This window comes from Meles meles, chromosome 18 (genome assembly GCF_922984935.1).
Source record: "Meles meles chromosome 18, mMelMel3.1 paternal haplotype, whole genome shotgun sequence".
Classification (NCBI taxonomy): domain Eukaryota; kingdom Metazoa; phylum Chordata; class Mammalia; order Carnivora; family Mustelidae; genus Meles; species Meles meles.
This window is the reverse complement of record NC_060083.1, coordinates 49,079,927-49,101,774: the sequence shown is the minus strand read 5'-3', so window position 1 is coordinate 49,101,774 and position 21,848 is coordinate 49,079,927. Positions and strand designations below refer to the sequence as shown.

The 21,848-nt window shown below is 37.0% G+C and overlaps 1 protein-coding gene across 6 annotated transcripts in view; it reads right to left on the bottom strand.

Annotated features, from left to right (window-relative positions):
- Positions 1-21,848, bottom strand: part of TANC2 (tetratricopeptide repeat, ankyrin repeat and coiled-coil containing 2) — a 375,880-nt gene that overhangs the window by 109,295 nt on the left and 244,737 nt on the right. For all 6 annotated transcript variants that reach the window (XM_045983964.1, XM_045983965.1, XM_045983966.1 and 3 more), the window contains one exon: positions 13,421-13,546. In XM_045983964.1, the coding sequence (XP_045839920.1) occupies positions 13,421-13,546 (126 nt within the window). The remainder of the gene's footprint in view (positions 1-13,420; positions 13,547-21,848) is intronic.

The following is a 21,848-nucleotide window of genomic DNA, read 5'->3' as shown; positions in this document are numbered from 1 at the left end:
ATAGAGGCAACTGTCAAAAAACAAGTAGGCCATTAAATAACAAGATAGAGAGAAAAAATGTTATTTTCCAAGCTCTGTGCATATCACAAGCAAGGCCTGGATGTTACGTAAGTACCAACAGTCTACTATTGCTATACGAAGACAGGAGAAGGGAGAAAATGGTTTCTTAGAGCTAGTGTCCACAGAGGACAGGATAAATATTTCTAAAAACAATTCTTGTTTTCTTTTAGAAAAGTTACTGAAAAGGCTGGATCCAAATGAATCCATTTAGTAACTGAGGTCTTGCTAATCCTACATGTGAGATTTATTCTTGTGCAACAAATGACCATATTTAATTTTCATCATTATATGTACAATATGTAATTTAGTTCACAGAGAACCCAAGTCTAATTCTATTTTTGTCCAAGATGGAGTAACAAGGACTTTTTTTACCCTCCTACCTAAGAGATTTCCCAAAGAAACAAACAAACAAACCTCTAGACAAAGTATATAAAACAATGGTTAAGACATTAGACATAAGCAGTGAAAAATAATGATCTTTGAGAGACGGAAAACAACAGGCATATCCTATGCCCACTTATAGCCTTCAGAGAATTTTCAGGCCATAATGTAGGAGGGAAAACCCAGTCAGATTCTGGCAGACTCCCTGAGTTGAGGAGATGGAATTGAGAATCTAGGAAGACTAAGGCAGCAACTGTTCAAAGGACAGAGGACTGAGAAGATGAACACTGAACAGAATAAATCTGTAGATCTGTGGAAAGTAGAGTACTGGTTGGCACACGTATGTAAAAAAGCTGCCCGAGACCAGGAGATGAACTATCCAAGATGATTAGAAGGAGGAGGGCCTGAATAGTGCCTATTACCAGCAGCCAGGATAGAAAAACCTCACATATGACCTCAGCTCAGGTCATGATCTCAGGGTCCTGGGACAGAGCCCCATGTCAGGCTCCCTGCTCTGTGGGGAGCCTGCTTCTCCCTCTCCCTCTGCCTGCTGCTCCCCCTGCTTGTGTTCCTTCTCTCTTTGTCAAACAAATAAATTAAAAAATCTTTAAAAAATAATAGCTATAAAATTTCTTAAATTTGATGGAAACTATAAATTCATAGATCCAAGGAGCTCAATGAGCCCCAAGTACAAGAAATATGAAGAAAACCAAACCAAGGTACATCATAATCAAACTGTTCAAAACTGGAGATAAATAGAAAATCTTAAAAGCAGCCACACATAAAAAAAGATATGATGTACAGAGGAACAAAGATAAAGATGACAGCAGATTTCTTGTCAGAAACAATGGAACTAAAAAGACAGTGGACCTACAGCTTTATATTAATGGAAAGAAAAAAAACCTGTCAACCTAAATTATAAACCCAGTGAAAATTTAAATTTATCTTTCAAAAGTAATGGTGAAATAAAGACTTTTTTAGACATTTAAGAACTGAAAAAATTAATTACCAGCAGATCCACAATACAAAAAAAATGTAAAAAAAAAAGACCTGCAGGCAGAAGAAAAATGTAGAAATATGGATTAACACAAAGAAATGAAGAACACCAGAAATGAAAACTACATAGGTTAATATGTAAGATTTTTGTTGACTTTACAACAAATGGTGTTGGAACAACTGGATAAGTGTATCCAAAAAATCCCCCCAACAAAACCCCAAAAACCTACTTTCATACATATCATGTACCATACATAAAAATTAAAATCGATCATAGACCTAAATGTAAAATCTGAAACTGTAAAACTTCTGGAAAAATATATAGAAAGTATTTGTGACCTTCAGTTAGTCAAAAAAATCTTAGATACAACACCAAAAGAATGATCCAACAAGGCAAAAATTAATAAATTGGATTTCTAAAAACTTTGGTTCTTCAAAAGATACTGTTAAGGGAATGAAAATACAAGCCATAATATGGGAAAAAATATTTGCAAAACATACATCTGATAAAGAACTTGTATCCAAACTACGACAAACTCTCAGAACTCAGTAATAAGAAACAACACTATAAAAACTGAACAAAACATATGTACAGATGCTTCTTCATCAAAGAAAATATTCTACAGCAAATCAGCATACAAGATCATCAGATAAGCACAATGTTGTATAGAGATCTAGAACTTTTTCATCTTGTATGACTGAAACTTCACCCACTGAACAGCAACTCATTTTCCCTTCCCTCCAGGGCCTAGCATACACCATTCTACTCTGTACTTTGAGGAGTGTGACTACTTCAGATACCTTCTGTGAGTGAAATCCTGCGGTCTTCTATGACTAGTTTATTTAATTTAGCACAATAATCATCAAATTTAATCCATCTTTTATTATATAACAGAATTTCCTTCTTTTTTTATGGCTGAATAACATTCTATTGTATGTACATGGAACATTTTCTTTATCCATTCATCCATCAATGGATATTTAGGTTCCTTCCACCTCTTCACTACTGTGAATAATGCTGTAATGAAAAAAAAAGGGGCGGGTATCTCTTTGAGATCTCAGTTTTAATTCTTTTGGATATATACCCCAGAAGTGGGATTGCTGGATCATATGGTAGTTGTATTTTTAACTTTTTGAGGAACTACAGTGCTGTTTTCCACAGTGGCTGCACCATTTTGCATTCCTAACAACAGTGCACAAGGATTTCAATTTCTCTATGTCCTTGTTATTTTCTTTGTGTATGTGTGTGTTTTCTAATGGCCATTCTTACAGCTGTGAGGTCATTGTGGTTTTCATTTGCATTTCTCTGATGATTAGTGATGTTGAGCATCTTTGCAAATACCTGTTGGCCATCTCTATGTTTGCTTTGGAGAAATGTTTACTCAAGTCCTTTGCCCATTTTTATTTATTTTATCTTATTTTTAAGTAGGCTCTATGTTGGGCATGGAGCTCCGTGCAGGGCTTGAATTCATGATCCTGAGATCAAGATCTGAGCTGAGATCAAGAATCAAATACTTAACTGACTGAGCCACCCAGGCACTTTGCCTGTTTTTAAAATTGGATTATTAAGTTTTTTTGCTATTGAGTTTTAGGACTTCTTATGTATTTTGGTTATTAACCCCTTATCAATTACATGGTTTACAAGTACTTTCTCTTAGTCCACAGGCTACCTTTTTACTCTCTTTTTAAGTACTTTAAAATATAAATGCAAAAGTAATTTCTTTCCATTGTAATTCCTTTATTTATGAGTTCTAGATATGTTTCACATTACAATTTAACCCCCCTTATCTTTAATTTAATATATGTTTATTCGTCTATTTCTTCTTTCTTAATTATTTTACTTGTCTTCCTTGTTATGGTTCAGTAACTCAGTTAAAAACAACTGAGTCGGGGCACCTGGGTGGCCCAGTCAGTTTAGCGTCTCACTCTTGGTTTTGTCTCAGATCGTGATCTCAGGGGTTTTGGTATAGAGTCCCAAGTCACACTTCTTGCTCAGTGTGGAGTCAAGCTTGTCCCTCTCCCTCTGCTCCTCCCCCTGCTTGCACTCTCTCTTTAAAATACATAAATAAAATCTTAGAAAAAATAAAAAAAGATAAAAACAACTGAGTTGCTATCAGTGACTCCACGTGGAAAAGGGTCTTACTCAACTAGCATGGAAGTGATTTAAGACTTTGTTTTTGAATGAATGAACAAAATTCATTAAGCATGGTCTAGGCAGGTTCCTCGAACATTATCTAGTATATCTGCCCCTTTAGTTCCTGTCCACCACAGGTTCTGTTTCATGGTCCATCTGGCAGTATCCATTTTAAAGAATATTATTTAGCTTAAGTATCAACAAAGTTAATTTTTAAAGGTATTAACAAACCATAACTTGTCTTCTCCAAAACCACTTTTTTATTTTTCTGATTTCTGGACCAGAGAAGGATGATAGCAATGATAACTATAAGATAGAGAAATGACATTATCTGAGCTGCATTTTAGAAGGACTAATCTGGCAAGCCAGGCATTAGCTTGATTCAAATTTGGAAAGACCAGAGGAGGGAGACAGACTAATTATGGGAGAACATGGGAGAAACTGGGAGAGTAGAATCCTCAGAGTGTCCTAAGTGACTGGATGTGGGAGATAAAGAAGACAGTGATTCAAAGCTGACTTCAAGAGTTAAAACTGAGGTGACAGAAAAATTGGGGCACTATTAATAGAAATAGGGAAGTAGGAGCTAGTGCCCTGTTTGATCAGAGTTGCCAAAAGGACAGTCATAGGCAATTAGTGTTGATATGTAGCTCTCTTTCCCATACCTAATGCCCCAGAGTCCTGAGTATCTATAATCAGCCACTGTATTGGTACATTATTACATTCCTCACTGCTTTTTATATTACGCTGTCTATAACATTGTATAATATGGTGGTTAAGAGCATAGGCTCTGGAGTTGGCCAGGTATGAAGTGAATCCTGGCACTGCCAATGACTAGATATGTAACCTTAAGCAAGTTATTTAACCTCTCCAAATCCCAGTTTCCTAATTACCACTGCTTAGATCAAAGAGTTATGAGGATTAAAAAAGAACACATTTAAAGCTCTTAGCACTGTGACTACAAAGAATAAGAACTCCAATAAAAGCAAGCTATCGTTTTTATATCTGTCTAAAAGTGATACTCAACATTTGTCTTAGTGTTTTAAAAAGTCTACTGTATTCTATTAATGTGGGGGTAACAAAGGGATGAGGCTTATTTTACTCTGAAAAATTATACTTTGAGTCCTCAAATAATTGTATATTAAATTTCAGCTTTCTGACATTGGTCTTATAGGAAAACATTTGTTGAGAAAAATTTGGAGTCATTGCTGAGTGGAATTTTCAGGAAGGGATTTTCCCTTTGGACAATAGTAAGGGAAATAAGGAAAGCCAAACTCTCTCAAATGTTGTCAATTTTTACGTTTCCTCATGTTAAGTATCTCAAAATGTAGGGAAAATATAAAAACAGTAAAGCTTCTAAAATGTGAAATGTTTGATAAAATAATTATACAACTGTCAACAGTTTTATGCTATTAAATTGTTGGCCTTGAATGTGAGATATGAGACATATTTTTACTGCTTAATTACTTGAAATTTAAGATTAAACTTTTTTTTTTTTCATGTAGGCTCCATGAGCTCCAATGTGGGGTTTGAACTCACGCCTCTGGGATCAAGATCTAAGCCAAAATGAAGAGTTAGACACTCAATGACTGAGCCCTTAAGATGAGACGTTCAATCCAGGCACCCCTAAGATTAAACATTTTTAAGTGAACTTTCAGTGATGAAACAGCTATAGTTTTACAAAGGAAATTTTCCATTTTTATATTTTATTATACTTGCAGAGTAATTCCATTAAAAACTTAAAAAAAATTCCATTTGAGAGAGAGTGAGTGAGCAAGAGAGACAGTGTGAGCAGGGGAAGGGTGGAATCAGAGGGACAAGCAGGCTCCCCGCTGAGCAGGGAGCCGGACGTGGGGCTCAATCCCAGGACCCTGAGATCATGACCTGTGATCATGACCTGAGCCAAAGGCAGACACTTAGCCAACTGAGCCACCCAGGCACCCCAATATAAAAGAACTTCTATATATAAGAGTGGAAAGGTTAAATCATTTTACAGAATCAAAAAATGTTTTGCAAAGGGTTACCTAAGTAAATTTATTGGCAATATGATTACTAAATAAGATATAGTCACTTTTGGAGAAAATGATAGATTAACTGGGAAGCTGATTCTTTAAATCTCATTTAGATCAAAACATCAAAATGTCCTAATGGTTACTTATTTTTCCTTTACTGCACTTAAGGCATTTAAAAGTATTTTCAATGATTTATTCTTGCAGAATTAGATATCATGATTAGAATCTCTTTCATGTTACTCCATGGGCTTTCTTTTTTTTTTTTTTTTTTTTTTTTTAAAGATTTTATTTATTTATTTGACAGAGAGAGAGATCACAAGTAGGCAGAGAGGCAGGCAGAGAGAGAGGAGGAAGCAGGCTCCCCGCGGAGCAGAGAGCCCGATGCGGGGCTCGATCCCAGGACCCCGAGACCATGACCTGAGCCGAAGGCAGCGGCTCAATCCACTGAGCCACCCAGGCGCCCCTCCATGGGCTTTCTTTAAGTAGTGTGTTATTTAATGCAAGAGGTCAATATGGGCCTGTTAGAAGACCCTGTGTTTTATAGATGTGTTTTATAGTCTCTTCTCTTTCTCAAAGGTTATTTCTCCCTTGTGGGTCATGCAGGGGAACTCTGTTGTATATTAGCTACTGTTTGGATTCTTAAACTTTAAGATAAAATTTAGTAAACAAGGCTGGGTTACATAAAAACCAGATCAGTCTGAGTTCCTTTAACAAGTAATGATCTGCTTTAAAAAATCATATCCAGACTACTACAAAAAGCATAAACTAGTTTCTAGCAGACATTCTAGCAGTTTGAATACTGCATTTTCAGATTTTAAGGTACTTTCCAAAAGAGCTGACTGGGGTGCAAGGATCAACTTCATACAATTAAAGATTACAATCTATTTATCTACTTATCTATACAGATTATATGTATACATACATATCTATAATATATTACTATCTACTTATCTATAGGCAGTATGTACATGCAATCTTACCTCTGAATTTTAAAATTTTAAAAGAAACCTAATCTTGTAAAAATAGAACAGTGAACAGTAAGACAGAAGACAATGATGGAAATATTCTCCTGTAACTGTAAGAGCCAGCCAGGTCATGATCAAGATGACTAAGAATCTCAGGGGTGTGTGACTCAGTGGGCTAATGCAAGAGTATTAGCTCCATGACATGCATCTTAGTCATCTTCATAATGAATTCATTGTTTTGGAAAAGGGACTCACAAATATTGTGATGCACTGATTTTATTTGATGAAAATTCAACATTTTGCTTTGACAAAGCGACATTAACCATGGCAGGGTCAATTTCATATAAATTCTGCCAGTGAGCCAGATTATCATTTGCACATATGCCCTCCCACCTAGTATCTACGAAGGTAGCTGTGAACTAAAGCCAATGCCTGTGAATGGTCATTGAGTAATGGGATTTAGTAAAAGTCCTAGGGAAACCAACATATATTGGGAAATAAATTTTAATTAGGTTTATAAACTCTTCAATCAGAACAGTGTTAGAATATTATCATTAATAATTTATTGTTATTTACCCCAAGTAGCTACTCTGGGAAATCAGTATGCTATGATTTGTTTTGTGTATTTTAATTCCCCCTTGTTCCCTTTACGTCTTCCATCATAAGATTTATTACATTTGTCCATAAAAACCAACAACCTCTGCCTTCCTTTGGCTAGACAGCAAACTTGGTTTCTGTCTTTCTCTGTGGAAGAAGAGAGTCCATTAAGAGGGTCAGAAAGAAAGAGTTTTCAGGTAGGTTATTCCTAGCCTAACTTCACATTAACACAATGGTGATTAAACTTTTAAAAATGGACTCCAAAATAATGTTTAAAACTTAAATTAAAAACTTTAATAATGTTTCAAATTAATATCTATCAAAGACTTTAGGCTTTGAGATTAGAAAAGGCATTCATGGTTGGCTAGCCAGCTATCTACTCTGCACTCCTAGTACACAATCTTCTGTAACTGTTTTACCATGAGAGCTCAGGCTCTTGGATGGCTGACAGCTAGGAATCTACTAACTTGCTGCAATGGTCCTGGACAGTGCACTTATGTGACCTTCTCCCCATTGTTGGGCTGGGTCTCTGGAAACATCAATTTTGGTAGAACAGTTGTTCAAAACAGCTGCCTTGAGAAGTTAAAAAAAAAAAAAAAGAGACTTTTTACTAATGAAGAACTGTGGATTTTTAAAAAAAATTCTTTCTATTGCTTTTCTTTATTCTGTATTTTATCTGTGTTTTTTTTTTCCCTTGCATATGTTAGTGTTACTACCCTACTTAAGATCCAAATTTTAGCTTAGATGTTAACCAGCAACTTCTGCTTCAGTGGTTAAAACACTACCATTATAATCAAACAACTGTAGTTACTATTAAGGCAACTATTAAGTGAACTATGCCTGCAGTCTTTTTTTTATTAATTCAAATAAACATTTATTGCACAGGTACTCTGGCAACTGTGTTAAGTGTTGGATTTCAGGCAGAATGGTCAGCACTCAATGACAGAGCCGTTCTGCATCAACATCTGTAAGGTTTCAGTCACTATATTTAAATAACACAACTAAAGAACACAATTAAAGGCTGGCTCTTTTAACACAAAGTTAGCATAATCAATACTAGTGATAAAATGATTAAAGAATCATACAGATAGCTTAGAATTCCAGAATGAAGGTATCTAACCTAAGTGAACTCAGGACAAATATTCAGAAAGTACTTCTACACAGAGTTCAAAGAAGAGTAGAGCCTATCAGCTACAAGAGGTCCTGCTAGTGTGGAAATATAAAAAGATGTGAAAACCTTAGGGAGACAAAGACAGACACCACATGATTTCACTTATATACAGAATCTAAAAAACAAATGAACAAAACAAACTCTTAAACACAGAGAACAAACTGGTGGCTGCCAGTGGGGAGGTGGGTAGGGTACAAACTTCCAGTCATAAACTAAATAAGTCACGGAGATGAGAAGTACAGCTCTATCCTTGTTCTCTTAAACAATGTTTATGAATAACTTTTTTTAAAAAAATATTTTATTTATTTATTTGACAGACAGAGATCACAAGTAGGCAGAGAGGCAAGCAGAGAGAGAGGGGGGGAGGCAGACTCCCTGCTGAGCAGACAGCCCGATGCAGGGCTGGATCCTAGGACCCTGGGATCATGACCTGAGCTGAAGGAAGAGGCTTTAATCCACTGAGCCACCCAGGCATCCCTATGGATGACTTTTTTTTTTTTTTGAAAAGTATGTATTTTTTTTTTTTAATTTCTTTTTAGCGTAACAGTATTCATTGTTTTTGCACCACACCCAGTGCTCCATGCAATACGTGCCCTCCCTAATACCCACCACCTGGTTCCCCCAACCTCCCAGTCCCGGCCCTTTCGAAACCCCCAGGTTGTTTTTCAGAGTCCATAGTCTCTCATGGTTCACCTCCCCTTCCAATTTCCCTCAACTCCCTTCTCCTCTCCCTCTCCCCATGTCCTCCAATAATTTGTTATGCTCCACAAATAAGTGAAACCATAGGATAATTGACGCTCTCTGCTTGACTTATTTCACTCAGCATAATCTCTTCCAGTCCCGTCCATGTTGCTACAAAAGTCGGGTATTCATCCTTTCTGATGGAGGCATAATACTCCATGTGTATATGGACCACATCTTCCTGATCCATTCGTCCACTGAAGGGCATCTTGGTTCTTTCCTATGAATGACTTTATTTTTTTTTTAATTTAATTTATTTATTTGACAGAGAGACAGGTCACAAGTAGGCAGAGAGGCAGGCAGAGAGAGAGGGAGAAACAGGCTCCCCACTGAGCAGAGACCCTATTGCGGGGCTCGATCCCAGGACCTGAGCCGAAGGCAGAGGCTTAAACCACTGAGTCACCCAGGCGCCCCCTATGAATGACTTTAAACCAATTCTAAAACTATACTTTTTCCATATTTCTGTAAATAGACTTTATGGTCCTTAAAGATGGAAAGGCACTTATCTCCAATTGCTAAACCAATGGTTCTTAAAGTGGGATCTGGAGGCCCCAGGGAGTTTTTAAGACACTTTCGGGGGGGGGGGTCCACAAAATCATAATTATTTAATACTCAGAGGTTACTTGTCTTTTTCCATGTTCATCTCTCACAAATGTATGGCAGAATTTTCCAGAGCTTATGTGATATTAACAAATAATGGGTCTACTATTGTTTTTGAAAAATGAACAGATACTTTAACACTTTCTCAGTTTTAACTTCTAATATGGCAAATATCAATAAATATAACTCACATAAACACAAGCTTTTAAGGTCCTCAGTAATTTTTTTAAGTGTATAAAAGGGTGCTGATACCAAAAAGTTCAAGAACCACCGCTCTAAACAGAGTAATGCAAGAATGTCTGTATGAAGTGCCCCAAAAGTGTTTGCTCCCTACCTGTTGAGACATATCCTCAAAAGATACTATTTCAGATAATCTCCATGCTGGGAATCAGTCAAGTAAATTCAGTAGCCAGAGGATACACTACAGTATATCTGACCATTAACTACCTTCTCTGAAGATCGAGGGTCATTTAAAACTCATCACTTGTGATAATTGTGATAGAAAAACTATTTCACTACTTCATAGGACTTATTTGAGTAATATTTTAAAGTATAGAAAGATCTATCTCTAGTGCAGAAAGATTTATCTTAGATACCACAAAAGGTTTCAATCACATTATTATTTTTCTGGGGTAAAGTTGTCTTACTTCAACCACAGCCAGAAGAAAAATATGTAAGACCAAAATATGACTGAAATTTGTATGTCTCTTTAAATAAAACAGAAACCATGATGTGACATGTTTTCTAAAGTTATGCCAGGAAAACAATATGATACTGTTTCTACGATGAAGTACAATGTTTGGGTATAACAAGCACAAATTATAAAGGCTTGCCAAGCAGGTCTATAGAAACATAACGGAAGTCAATCCAAGTTTGCTTTCCTTTCTTGTTAATGTGTTTTAAGTCATTTCAGGAGACAAAGAGTTCATCCGTAAACAGTAATTAAGATAACATATTGCTTTTTGAGGGAAGATTAGTATGCTAATTTAGAAGGCAAAATATTTCTTAGTAAACACCCAGTCTCTTATGGATTAAAGTACTCAACGGAATGGCATGTTCTAACCCTTTGGACTGCTGAACAAAAAGCTCTTGAAAGAACAACTTTAAGAAACTAAAACACTCCTATCACAGCACCTTTATCAATGGAAAAACTGCATCTTCAAGTAGTAGTGTAAACAGTAAATTGAGACACTGTCTGCAGGAATATAAAATTCGTTTTGTTAGGAATGCATTATTCAGGCAGAGAGCTCTCTAAAGATTTAGGCATGCTTTGAAAATCTTTGGATGCGCTTTGGTTTTACTGAACGCTGAGGCTGAAGCTCAGGGCAACAGCAAAGCTTTTTGTTGTTTTCTGGATATAAGTGCTATCTGTGTCTAAATATCAAGTTCACTAGAATGCATCTGCCAAAGATCTTACTAAATCTTTACCTACCAGAGCAGATACACACCATCAAGTATTAAGAGAACCCAACCCTTTGAGAAGGGTCCTCAAAAATATACAGCTGCAATCTGTCAACAGATGTTATTTTCTACTTTCAGGCATACCTTGTTTTCTTGTTTCACATGCAGATAATTCCTTTTTTTTTTTTTTAAACAATTTGAAGGTCTGTCGCAACCCTGCATTGAGCAAGTCTACTAGTGCCATTTTCCAAGAGCATTTGCTTACTCTTTGTCTCTGTGTCCCATTTTGGGAGTGTGTGCACTATTTCAAACTTTTTCATCATTATTATATTTGTTATGGTGATCTGTGATTAGTGATCATGACTCACTGAAAGCTCAGATGATGTTGCCATTTTTTAAGTAATAAAGTATTTTAGAGATTTTTAAAAAAATTTATTTATTTGAGAGAGACTGAAGGCATGAGGGGGAGAAGGGCGAGAGGGAGAAGCAGACTCCCTACCGAGAACAGAGTCCAACGTGGGGCTTGATCCCAGGACCCTAGGATTATGACCTGAGCCGAAGGCAGATGCTTAACTAACTGAGCCACCTAGGGGCCCCTAAGTAATAAAGTACTTTAAAATTAAGGTATGCACATTGTTTTTTCTAGACAATACTTTTACATACTTAATAAACTACAATATAGTGTAAAGATAACTTTTATAGGTAAAAATCCATTTGACTTGCTTTATTGTGATATTTACTTTAAAACTGCAGTGGTTTGAAACTGAACCCGCAAGATCTCTGAAGTATGCCTGTAGTACGAAATCCATCATTCAATGACTAGCAGAGCACAAAACAGGATAAACAGTGTATGTCTTCTAGCCATGACAAGGTGATGTCAATGCAGCAGATTTTCAGCCAAATCTTTTTTTTAAAAATTTGAATTCCAGTTAATGTACAGTGTACAATTTAGTGATTCAACACTTACATAACACCTGGTGCTCATCAAGACAAGTGCACTCTTTAATCCTCATCCCCAATTTAACCCATCCTGCCCCTCCCTTCTGGTGACCATCAGTTTGTTCTCTATAGCTAAGAGTCTGTTTCTTGGTTTGCCTCTCTCTTTTTTCCCCCTATGATCATTCCTTTGGTTTCTTAAATTCTATATATGAGTGAAATTAGGTGTCCAAATTTCTTTATTATGGCTATGCATACTGGTTTTGGCACAAATCACTTATTCAGTCTTTTGATTAGATTTATTCAGGCTTTGGATATAACCAATCAATCAGCACTAAGTTGTGCTAAATAGAATTCCACTTCCTAGGCTGGAAATACACAACTGTATACACTAAGCAACTAGCACATGGCTTAGCTGAAGAAATGGTGAGGAGAATGAACAGGACTGGGAATTAAAACTGACAGATGTCAACTCACTATAGTTGATGGGAGGTTTGGTAACTGCAGCAATACACCCAATTATTTTATGCTCCTAGTTGCCTGGTCATCACTGATAAACTATCAGCACCATGACTTCCAGAATCGACAGCAGGCATGAATAGAACCCTTCCTGTGTGAGTTACGCATGTCGGCCTATACAGATTAGCACTGGACAAGTGGTGAGCAGGAGAGCAGAGGAAAGATGAAAATAATCTAGGAGATATAATTTTTTAAAAAGGCACTTGGGATATTAGAACTCTGGATTACGACATACGAGAGAAAGCAGAGCACTCTCTGGTAAGGTGATCAGAAATGGTCTGGTTCATTTTGAACAAGCCAGAAGCACAAGCAGTGGTACCACTAACACGTCTCTCAGCTCGACTGTCTTTGGAAAGGATCAACAAAATGAAAAGTCTTTGAAAAGACCGGGTTCCTGATTGTAGAACCGAGCAGTATGCCTAAAAAATGTAAAGAAACTGTTGCCTGAGTGGGATAAGGATAAGTGGTTTAAATGTTGCCAGGGGAGAATTAGAAGCACTGTGTAAAACTCCAAGTAAAAAAACTTACTGTATGTCACTGGAAATGGCCACTAGGAAGAAAGCAAAATGAATTCTCCAAGAAACATGTGACCATTAGCACCAAGCTCACCAGGGGCACTAGGGCTGAAGTGAATCAACACCCCTTCTGAAATCTAGGTTGTCTCCTCCATCACCAACCTTTACTCTTACTTCCTTGGAGAATTTCAAGGGTCAATGTTTCCAACTGTTCAAAACTACAATGTCTATGATGAGTATAATGTATTGGTGTTTATCTTTCTCTTCTATGGTGACATGCTCATTTCTTAAGGGAGGCTTGAGGAACAGTAGAAATAGGAAACAAACTTTTTGCCTACTGCCCATGTCCACTTTTGCCTGGGCATCACCAGGCAAAGCCCTTCTGCAGTTCTAACCTCTTAAATCCTGTTGTGTGCGAGCACCGCCCATGCTCTGTCTCGGCATTCGAAGAGAAGTTCTCAAAGGCGTATGTCTCTGCTCATCCAGGTAAGCAAGGTCCTCCAAGTGGGCAGAGCTTGTGGCTGACAAGACAGAAAAGCTTAGTCAGAATATGTAAGTTCAGAACACTTTCAGTTAGTCTCTATCTCCCAGACTTGGGAATCAGAGCTTATTCCAGCATATACATTTACCAAGAGTTTGCAGAACTCATGGTCCTCGGCAGTGTCCTAAACATGTGCGGAGAGAAAATGTCAAGCATTGTCTTCAGCTCCTTCAACGCTATCAACTGCCTGAGGTTATGAAGAGTACTAGCAACAAGCTGGCAAACACATTTGTACCTGACAACAAAAGTTATTAGTTTTTGCTTCTTTGGGGTCACAACGACCACTTGCAGAACAAGGCATAAACATCACCAGTGGAGAACCATGTTCTAAATTATATTGAGCTGTAAGAAAAACATGAAGCTCTGTTTCTGACATTTTCCCTTCATGCTAAAGAATGAAATAGGAAAACATTCTGAAAACAATGTTCATGTGTGTGTATCTTTTGGAAAGATGGGCACTAGGACAAGAGACAGAGAACTGCTAAAGAGCCTTTAGGGAACTGCCAATGTCCATGAATTCCAAGAAACACTTAGTTGCCCTCCAAACATAGTCAGGTAATAAGGCCCCCCATTGCATGTATAAACCTTTAACCCAGCCACAGGAGAGAGAGGGAAAATGCATGGGTATTGGCACGGCTGTATATTGAGAGCTGTTGGGAACATTCACAATGAACCAAAAAGTGAGGAAATTAAGGATCAGCACTGAAGACAAAGTAGTTTTTAACAATAACATGCCCAAACTTCTGTCAGAATACAATCATTTTAGAGCTTATAAATTATTAATTAAACCGTTGGTTCAGTTTGTTGCTAATTATGTACAATTCTGAGCCAGGGGTTATTCAGTTCTTTGATGGCAATTATTTACCAAGAGTTTACTGTGTGCCAGGCCCTGTTCTTGAGGCCCTCCCTGGCGTGGCTGCCAGTTTACCTCTGGTGACTGTTTTGAGTGGGTGAGAGGAAGCAAAATGAGATCACTCTTGGCTACAGAGCTCTAATGAAGTACTGTCCATATCCCCAGTTGAGGTAAGACACAAACAACAATCTAAGGTGGATTATGACTAAGTGGCACAAAGAAAGTCACAAAGTGCTCTCTGAGCTGAAACGGGGGGACAGGGAAGACAGAGAAAAACAGAATAGAAGTAGAGAAAGACAGAAAAGAACAAGAGAGAACATGTTCAAGAGATATATATTCCCTTCGTCCTTCAACTACTGTAATAACCTCAGTTACTTGGGTCTGCTAGAAACCTAGACAAAAAGAACTTCTCCAAATTTATAGATATAGTTTCTACGGGGAAATAAAAGTCTCTGAAAGCTTGTCTTGGGAAGTAAATCAAGAAAAGGAAGTCAAATGTCACATTACACATCAGTGGGAGAGAGTCTCAGAGGAGTAGGAGATAATCTTGATCTCTGCATTCTGAAATTAAAACGATGCAGAAGAGATTACTGTTTAATCTTTTATTTAAAAACACTGGAGATATGACTCTTACATCATTCCCACTGGGAGAGTAACAGAGGAATAAGAGATGATCTTGATCTTTGCATTCGGAAACTAAAACTATCCAGAAAAAATAACTACAGAATTTTTCATTTAAAAACACTGGAGACAATGACTTACACTATTCCCACTGGTACTCTAATGTGGTTCCGTGAATTCATTCTTTCTTATGTTTATTAGTCTTTCCTGCTTTAATCTAAGTTGGTTTTCCTTTGTATGGTTCTTTGTCTATATGTGTGTAGCTACCAAAAAAAAAAAAAAAAAAAGAAAGGAGTAGAAAAAGAAGAAGAAGAAGAAGAAGAAAGGGAGAGAGGAAAAAAAAGAGCCTGCAGAATTCCCATTCCCACAGAGCCCTTGTAGGAACAGAGAAATATTAACATCGGCTGAGCAGGGCCCCCTACACAGAGATCAGAGTGTCAGCTTTGTAGGGCCTTTCCTCCAAGTTTCTATGGGTTAATAATAATAACCCCAGCCTCTTCTTGTGCCCATAGGCTCAGAGGTGCTGTTTCCTGCAGTTGCTAAGTCCATGATACCTCAGTGTTTCCTTTTTACCTTTTCAGTTCATTTAAACATAGTCAACCATTTTTTACATATCAAGTTTTCTGGTAAAATATGGCTTCTGTATCCTGGCTAGCCCCTGACTGACCCATACACCACAGAACGTAGTGGAGCAGCAATCTTTTCATATATGTGATGTTGGTAATAAAGCCATACCACAGAATGAAGATGTGGAAGGAATCTTATCAGTCATCTAGTCCAGAGGTCAGCACACTCAGGCCTGTAGATGAAATCTGGCCTGCTGCCCGTTTCTGTAAATAAAGTTTTACTGAAACACAGCTTTGCCTGTTCCTTAAGTATTCATTTTCAACAGAGTTGCGAGAGAGGCCATATTGGCCTGCAAAGCCTAAAATACTTACTAGCTGGCCTTTTAATAGAACGCCTGTTGATCCCAAACCAGTCAAATTGCTTCATTTTACAGATTAGTACTGTAGAGTGACTTGTCTACAGTGAATCACTTTTTTATGGTACAGCCAGGCCTCAAAACCAGCCATCTGGTCATCAATCCAATGAGTGCTCTCTGCATTGTACCCCTTACCCCCATCTTTAAAGCTTAAACAGATTTAATTCTTTCTTAAAAGGCTTATTTTTTTTTTTTTTTATCCCTTCTTATCTTTGTCACTTCCCCTCAACTCCTAGTTTTTTATGGCTTCAAAGAGCAGTAATCAAACCTGGGAACAGAGACCTTAGAATGCCAGTGAAGGTACTGGTGTAGCCCGGACTAATGATTTTCACCCTTCAAATATTTTTTCCACAATAAGAAACAAGGGAAAAAACAAAAGCCCCCAAATTTGTTTTTTTTTTTTTAATACGAAAAATACAGATAAGGTACTTTCTAAAGCTGATAAACTGAAGAGTAATATGAAAAGAGTATCAATGACAACAAGAATCTTTTACTCACATTAAAATAGAACTCAAATGGAAACTTTAACCACTGGATGAGTGCTTAGTTTCGGGTTACCATTATAGCAATACTAATGGCACATTATGTAATTTTAAAGCAACGTTCTCTTGCTAAAATGTCAATGCACTAAAACAGTTTGATACGTTTTAATAAAAAGAGAATGTGTATTTCTTTAACAGTAGGTGTAATGATACAGCAACAACATGGAGTGGAGCAAAAAGCTGTGTTAAGGAAAAAATGGCCCTTTTTCCTAAATTCTTTTTCCGTATTATATTCCTCTATAAATCTTTTAAAGATTAAACTCAGTGAGATCTGAACTTTGAGTAGAGATCTGAATAACAGATAATCCATTTTCATTTCTCTTTACTGAAAAGATCTTCTGGCAGGTACTACCAGCCGCAGCCCCAGTTTCACAGCGTCAGTTTCCTATTCCAAAAGAGCTGCTGGCAGCGTTTGTTACATCTAAACGTTTAGTGTGAACTTAACAAGCTTTGCTAAACGAATCTTTACCATCTTAATTCCTTGGAAAATGGACATCAGTTGTTTTATTCCTTTACTTCACAAAACCAAGAAATGTAGTAAAGATATTTTGGAACGAGCAACATGTCTCAATTTCAATCAGATGACATCAGGAGAAAAAGGCAAATACCGTAATTATCGAGCTGAATGAACGGTTCATTCCTCTACATATCCAAATACTCATAGGCAAACAGTGAACTAAGGAAAAACAGTGATCTTCGGTGTCAAGTGCAAGAGCTCTGAAGCCTGATTCAGGACACAGACAGACCTCAAATCAGCCAATGGGGAACTACTGTTTTAATCCGGATTGCAAATAAATTATCTTTAGCGCTACTTAAGTCTACTAAAACATTTGTTGTTTTTCTTATTTTAGCAACCAGTATCTTCTCTTTGTTGATCTCTGAATCTATCACAACTTTATCAAATAATCCAAAATGTTTTTTTCACTGCTCATATCCCTTATTAAATCACCATTCTCCTTAGTCTTACTTTGCTTTTCACTACCTCATCATTTTCAAAATTCTTGCCCATTATTTAAAGGAATATGAGACAAATATTGGAAAGATGAGCCAGGAGACCTGAAATTCTGTTAGCTGCGGCTCTTTGTTTCACTAGTTGTATAGATGTACTCTCCCTCATGATCACTTGAACGTTTTCCATTTGTAAGCCACTTTCTGAGAAGTCTGTTGTAGTTTGTTAAACATCTCACTGTCAAATTTGCTCAAATTACATTTTCTCTGCTTCCCTGACTGATCCTCCAGTCAAAATTAATTGCTTCTCCCCTTTAGCAACCACATACATATATTAATTAAATCTGTGTTATTCAGCTACTTGCCTACATTGCTGTCTTCCCTTGTTAGAGTAAGTTCTGGAAGGCAAGAAAGCGATGTCTGATTCATCTTTGATAACCCTGTCTCCTCAAAGTAAATCAAAGTACTCTGCACCTTATGCTTAATACAGAACTGAATTCCAGCCTAGTCCTACCTAGATTTAGATATATGTCTGGTTCTAGCTTCATCCTCCTCGTTGCTCTGTTTAATGCTTACCAGACATCACTATGATAATATGCTCGGCTCCAATGATGTTTATATAAACTTCCTTCAAGTACCAATGAAGTACTTGTCTTGAAGTCCCTCTTCTACTTTTTTCTATAGCAGATATCACTTTCTTTCATACTATATAAATTACCTATTACATTTATTTTATTTTCTCTGGCTAGAATGTGAGCTTCGTGGGGTGGGGCAGGGATTTCTGTTTTGTTTACTGATGTTTCTCAAGTGTTTTGAACAGTGCCTGCCATATATACAGTACATATTCAGTAAACACTTGTCTAATAGCTGAATAATTGTATTTGACATCAATGAATGACCAATTAGGTTTTGTCTTATGGGGTTGTTTTGAAAGCTAAGGATGAAGGAGGCAGCTATAGCAACAATGTCTTGAATATCTTCATCACATACAAACACCAATGGCAGATCTACAGGGACATACATGTTTCCACCTCACAGTGGTACTCTCACTGTGACACTGCCCTAGCATGTTTTATCTGAGAGAGTTCCATCAAGTTAAATTAATACTATAATATTTAATGAACATTTTCCAGATACAAGCATAGGAGATAATTAGGTAAGTCGGACTGAACGAAAGAAAGAAGAAAAACAAATATACAATTAAAAAAATTACATGAAAAGAAAATGCTTTAAAAAGTAAACTTCCATATATTCTATGGACATTGGGGAGGGGAGGCGAACCATAAGAGACTATGGACTCTGAAAAACAACCTGAGGGTTTTGAAGGGTCAGGGGTGGGAGGTTGGGGGAACAGGTGGTGGGTGATGGGGAGGGCACGTTTTGCATGGAGCACTGGGTGTTGTGCAAAAAGAATGAACACTGTTATGCTGAAAAAATAAATAAAAAGGGAAAAAAAAAAAAAAGTAAACTTCCATGTAAAATCTCTCTAAGTAAAATCTATGTCATTAAAAATCCTTGTTTTCAGAGAAGGAAGAGGGAAGTGGAAAAAGGGAGCATCTATATATTTTTTGAGATCTCACAAGATTGAACAGCTGATTCATTTATAGAACATTTAACTGACATACTTTTTTAAGTCAAAATAACTTAACAAACAAGTGGGCAGAAAAAAATCCAGCAGACAGCATTTGGTACAAAACATTCCAGAGGCAACTCTATATCGAGTATGAAACCAGTCTGAACCGTTTCTTCTTATATCAGTTGTCACTAGTACAAACAGATTTTAGTAGCACGACTGTCATTCTGGCTGACCTGAGCAGGGAGCTTGGAATGACATTATGTTTGCTACAGTCTGGGCAAGAAGCCACTGTGCTGTCCTTATACCCTTGATTCATAAAGTCAACATTCTGACTGCTGAAAAGTCCATATTTTCTTCTTCATAAGATCCTCATTACAGCTTCTGATTGGATTCACCTAAATCCCCCAAGATTCCCATTTTGCATTTACCTGATTCTTAAGATCTTTTTCTTAGGAAAATGTGCAGCTCCAAACATTAGCAAGTAGATGGTGAGAGTTTGTATTTTCACTGACTTCCATTGCTTATGTTTCTTTGACAGACTCCTCATTTTCACACAAAGCAATGAGGACAGCTGCTCTAAGTGACTATTCCTGCTGTCCACATCCCTCCAATTCCCAGCCAATCTCATTTTAAGAGATCACAGACATCCTACTCTCCGATAATTTCTGCCATGCAACCGCAAGTCCACAAATTCTCTAATTCCTTTCAGCACAACAGGCTTAAAAAATAAACATGCAGCAGTGATTTACATTTTGAAAACAGTAAAAGACAGTAGTTTCAATTTTCTGTATCTTAGAATTTTAATTTAAAGGTAGAGTCTATACATCTGAATTTATATTCAGAAAACTGAGCTACTCTAGGAAAAACTCAAGCCTTGAAGGTAGAGATTGCCAAAACTTAGCTTTAATCACTTTGTCATTCGAGTTAAAAGTTTTTATTTTCAGTAAATAGCACTACCTTCATATATGGTATATCATTGAGCTTTTAAATGATACATCTAAGTATAAACTTCACTTGTTTGAATCTTTATATTTCTAAAAATATACAGCTTTTGGACCAATCTAATGGATCAATATATTTATACTTAGAATAATCAGACTTCTATTTTAATAGTTAATAATGAGTACATGGTTGTTGTTTTTTCTTTCTTCTTCTTTCTTTCTTTCTTTTTACAGATTTTATTTACTTATTTGACAGAAAGAGAGAGCACAAGCAGGGGGAGCAGCAGGCAGTGCGAGAGGGAGAAGCAGTCTCCCCGCTGAGCAGGGGGCCTGACGCGGGACTCGATCCCAGGACCCCGGGGATCATGACCTGAGCCAAAGGCAGATGCTTAATGGACTGAGCCACCCAGGTGCCCCAGTACATGGTTGTTTTAAAAATTTCCTTACATATATATTTTCCATGTATGTTGCAGGTGAGTTCAAAGCTCAGAAAAAAATTTTTAAAAATCACTATAAACATCTGAATACGTACTGAACCCATTTCTAAGTAAAGTGTTACAAAAGTGTCCTTCCCATTCTTTTTAAAATCAAGGGTTATATGGAATAATAAAGTCAATTTTATTCTTTAGAATTCAGTGCAGCAAATTAATTTAAATAATTCCTTGACAATTTCCTGGTCCGGCCAGAAGATGTGGCCCCATAAAGATGCCAGCAAGCTCAGGCAAAGGAGGTGACTCTCTTCCCCAAGTAGGAAAAAGTCTATAATGGCAAGGACCATTTAAACAATTATTCTCCCTGATTTTCTCAAGTGATGTGAATGGTATTTTCACATCATTATTCAATGTTATTTCGTCTCTAAAGTAATTATATTATTCATACTGAAATAAAGTTTTAAAAAGAAGGCAAATTTAAGAGCTGGATTTGAACAAAGCCTTTTATAACTGGCATTATTTTTTCCCCCTCAACTGTTTATATGCTTAGAATAATTTAATAAGTATAAATAAATATCTCATATTTGAAATCCTCAGTTACTCCTGTTCACCAAGGAGATTTGAGTGTTTGATCTTCCCACACTTTGGGAAACCACTCATATGTGCACATTAGAAAGTAAAGGAAAATAAGTATATCTAGAGCTATATCGAGAGCTGACCCTCCACAGCTAAGAAATTATTTTAAAAAATGATTTAGATACCTAATCATTTTAACTATCAGAGGTTGTGGTCTTACAAACATTTATACAACATTACATAGTTAGCAGGATAATCCCCTGTAAAAGTAACTTTATTTCTCTACATTCTGGAAACATTTTCAACCTATAACCTATTAAATTTTGAAGATAATGGAGTCCTCTGGTTTATAGTTCACTTTCCTGCCTCTTTGTGAGGATACTGAAACCATGGTTTCCAGATACAGAAAACAATCCAATACAAACTATTCCCTGACCTATGACTTGCACTGTAGGCAACACTAGATTTGTTTGTATTACATTCAACAATGACAAAAAATAATTTTCTGATGAAGTATGCCCATACTCCAATACATTCAATTTGTACTACTCGGAGAGTATAAAATCCTATTCTCCAAGACAGATCTGCCTGGCTTCTTTTTTTCCTCTTCCTTTTTAAACTTCTTAAAAAAAAGATTTTATTTGTTTATTTGAGAGAAGAGAAAGAGCAAGGGAGCACACAAGTTGGGGAACGAGGGGGAGAGGGAGAAGCTGACTCCCCACTGAGCAGTGACCCTGGGATCATGACCTCAGCCAAAGGGAGACGCTTAACCAAGCCACCCAGGAACCCCTGATCTATCTGGCTTCTGATGG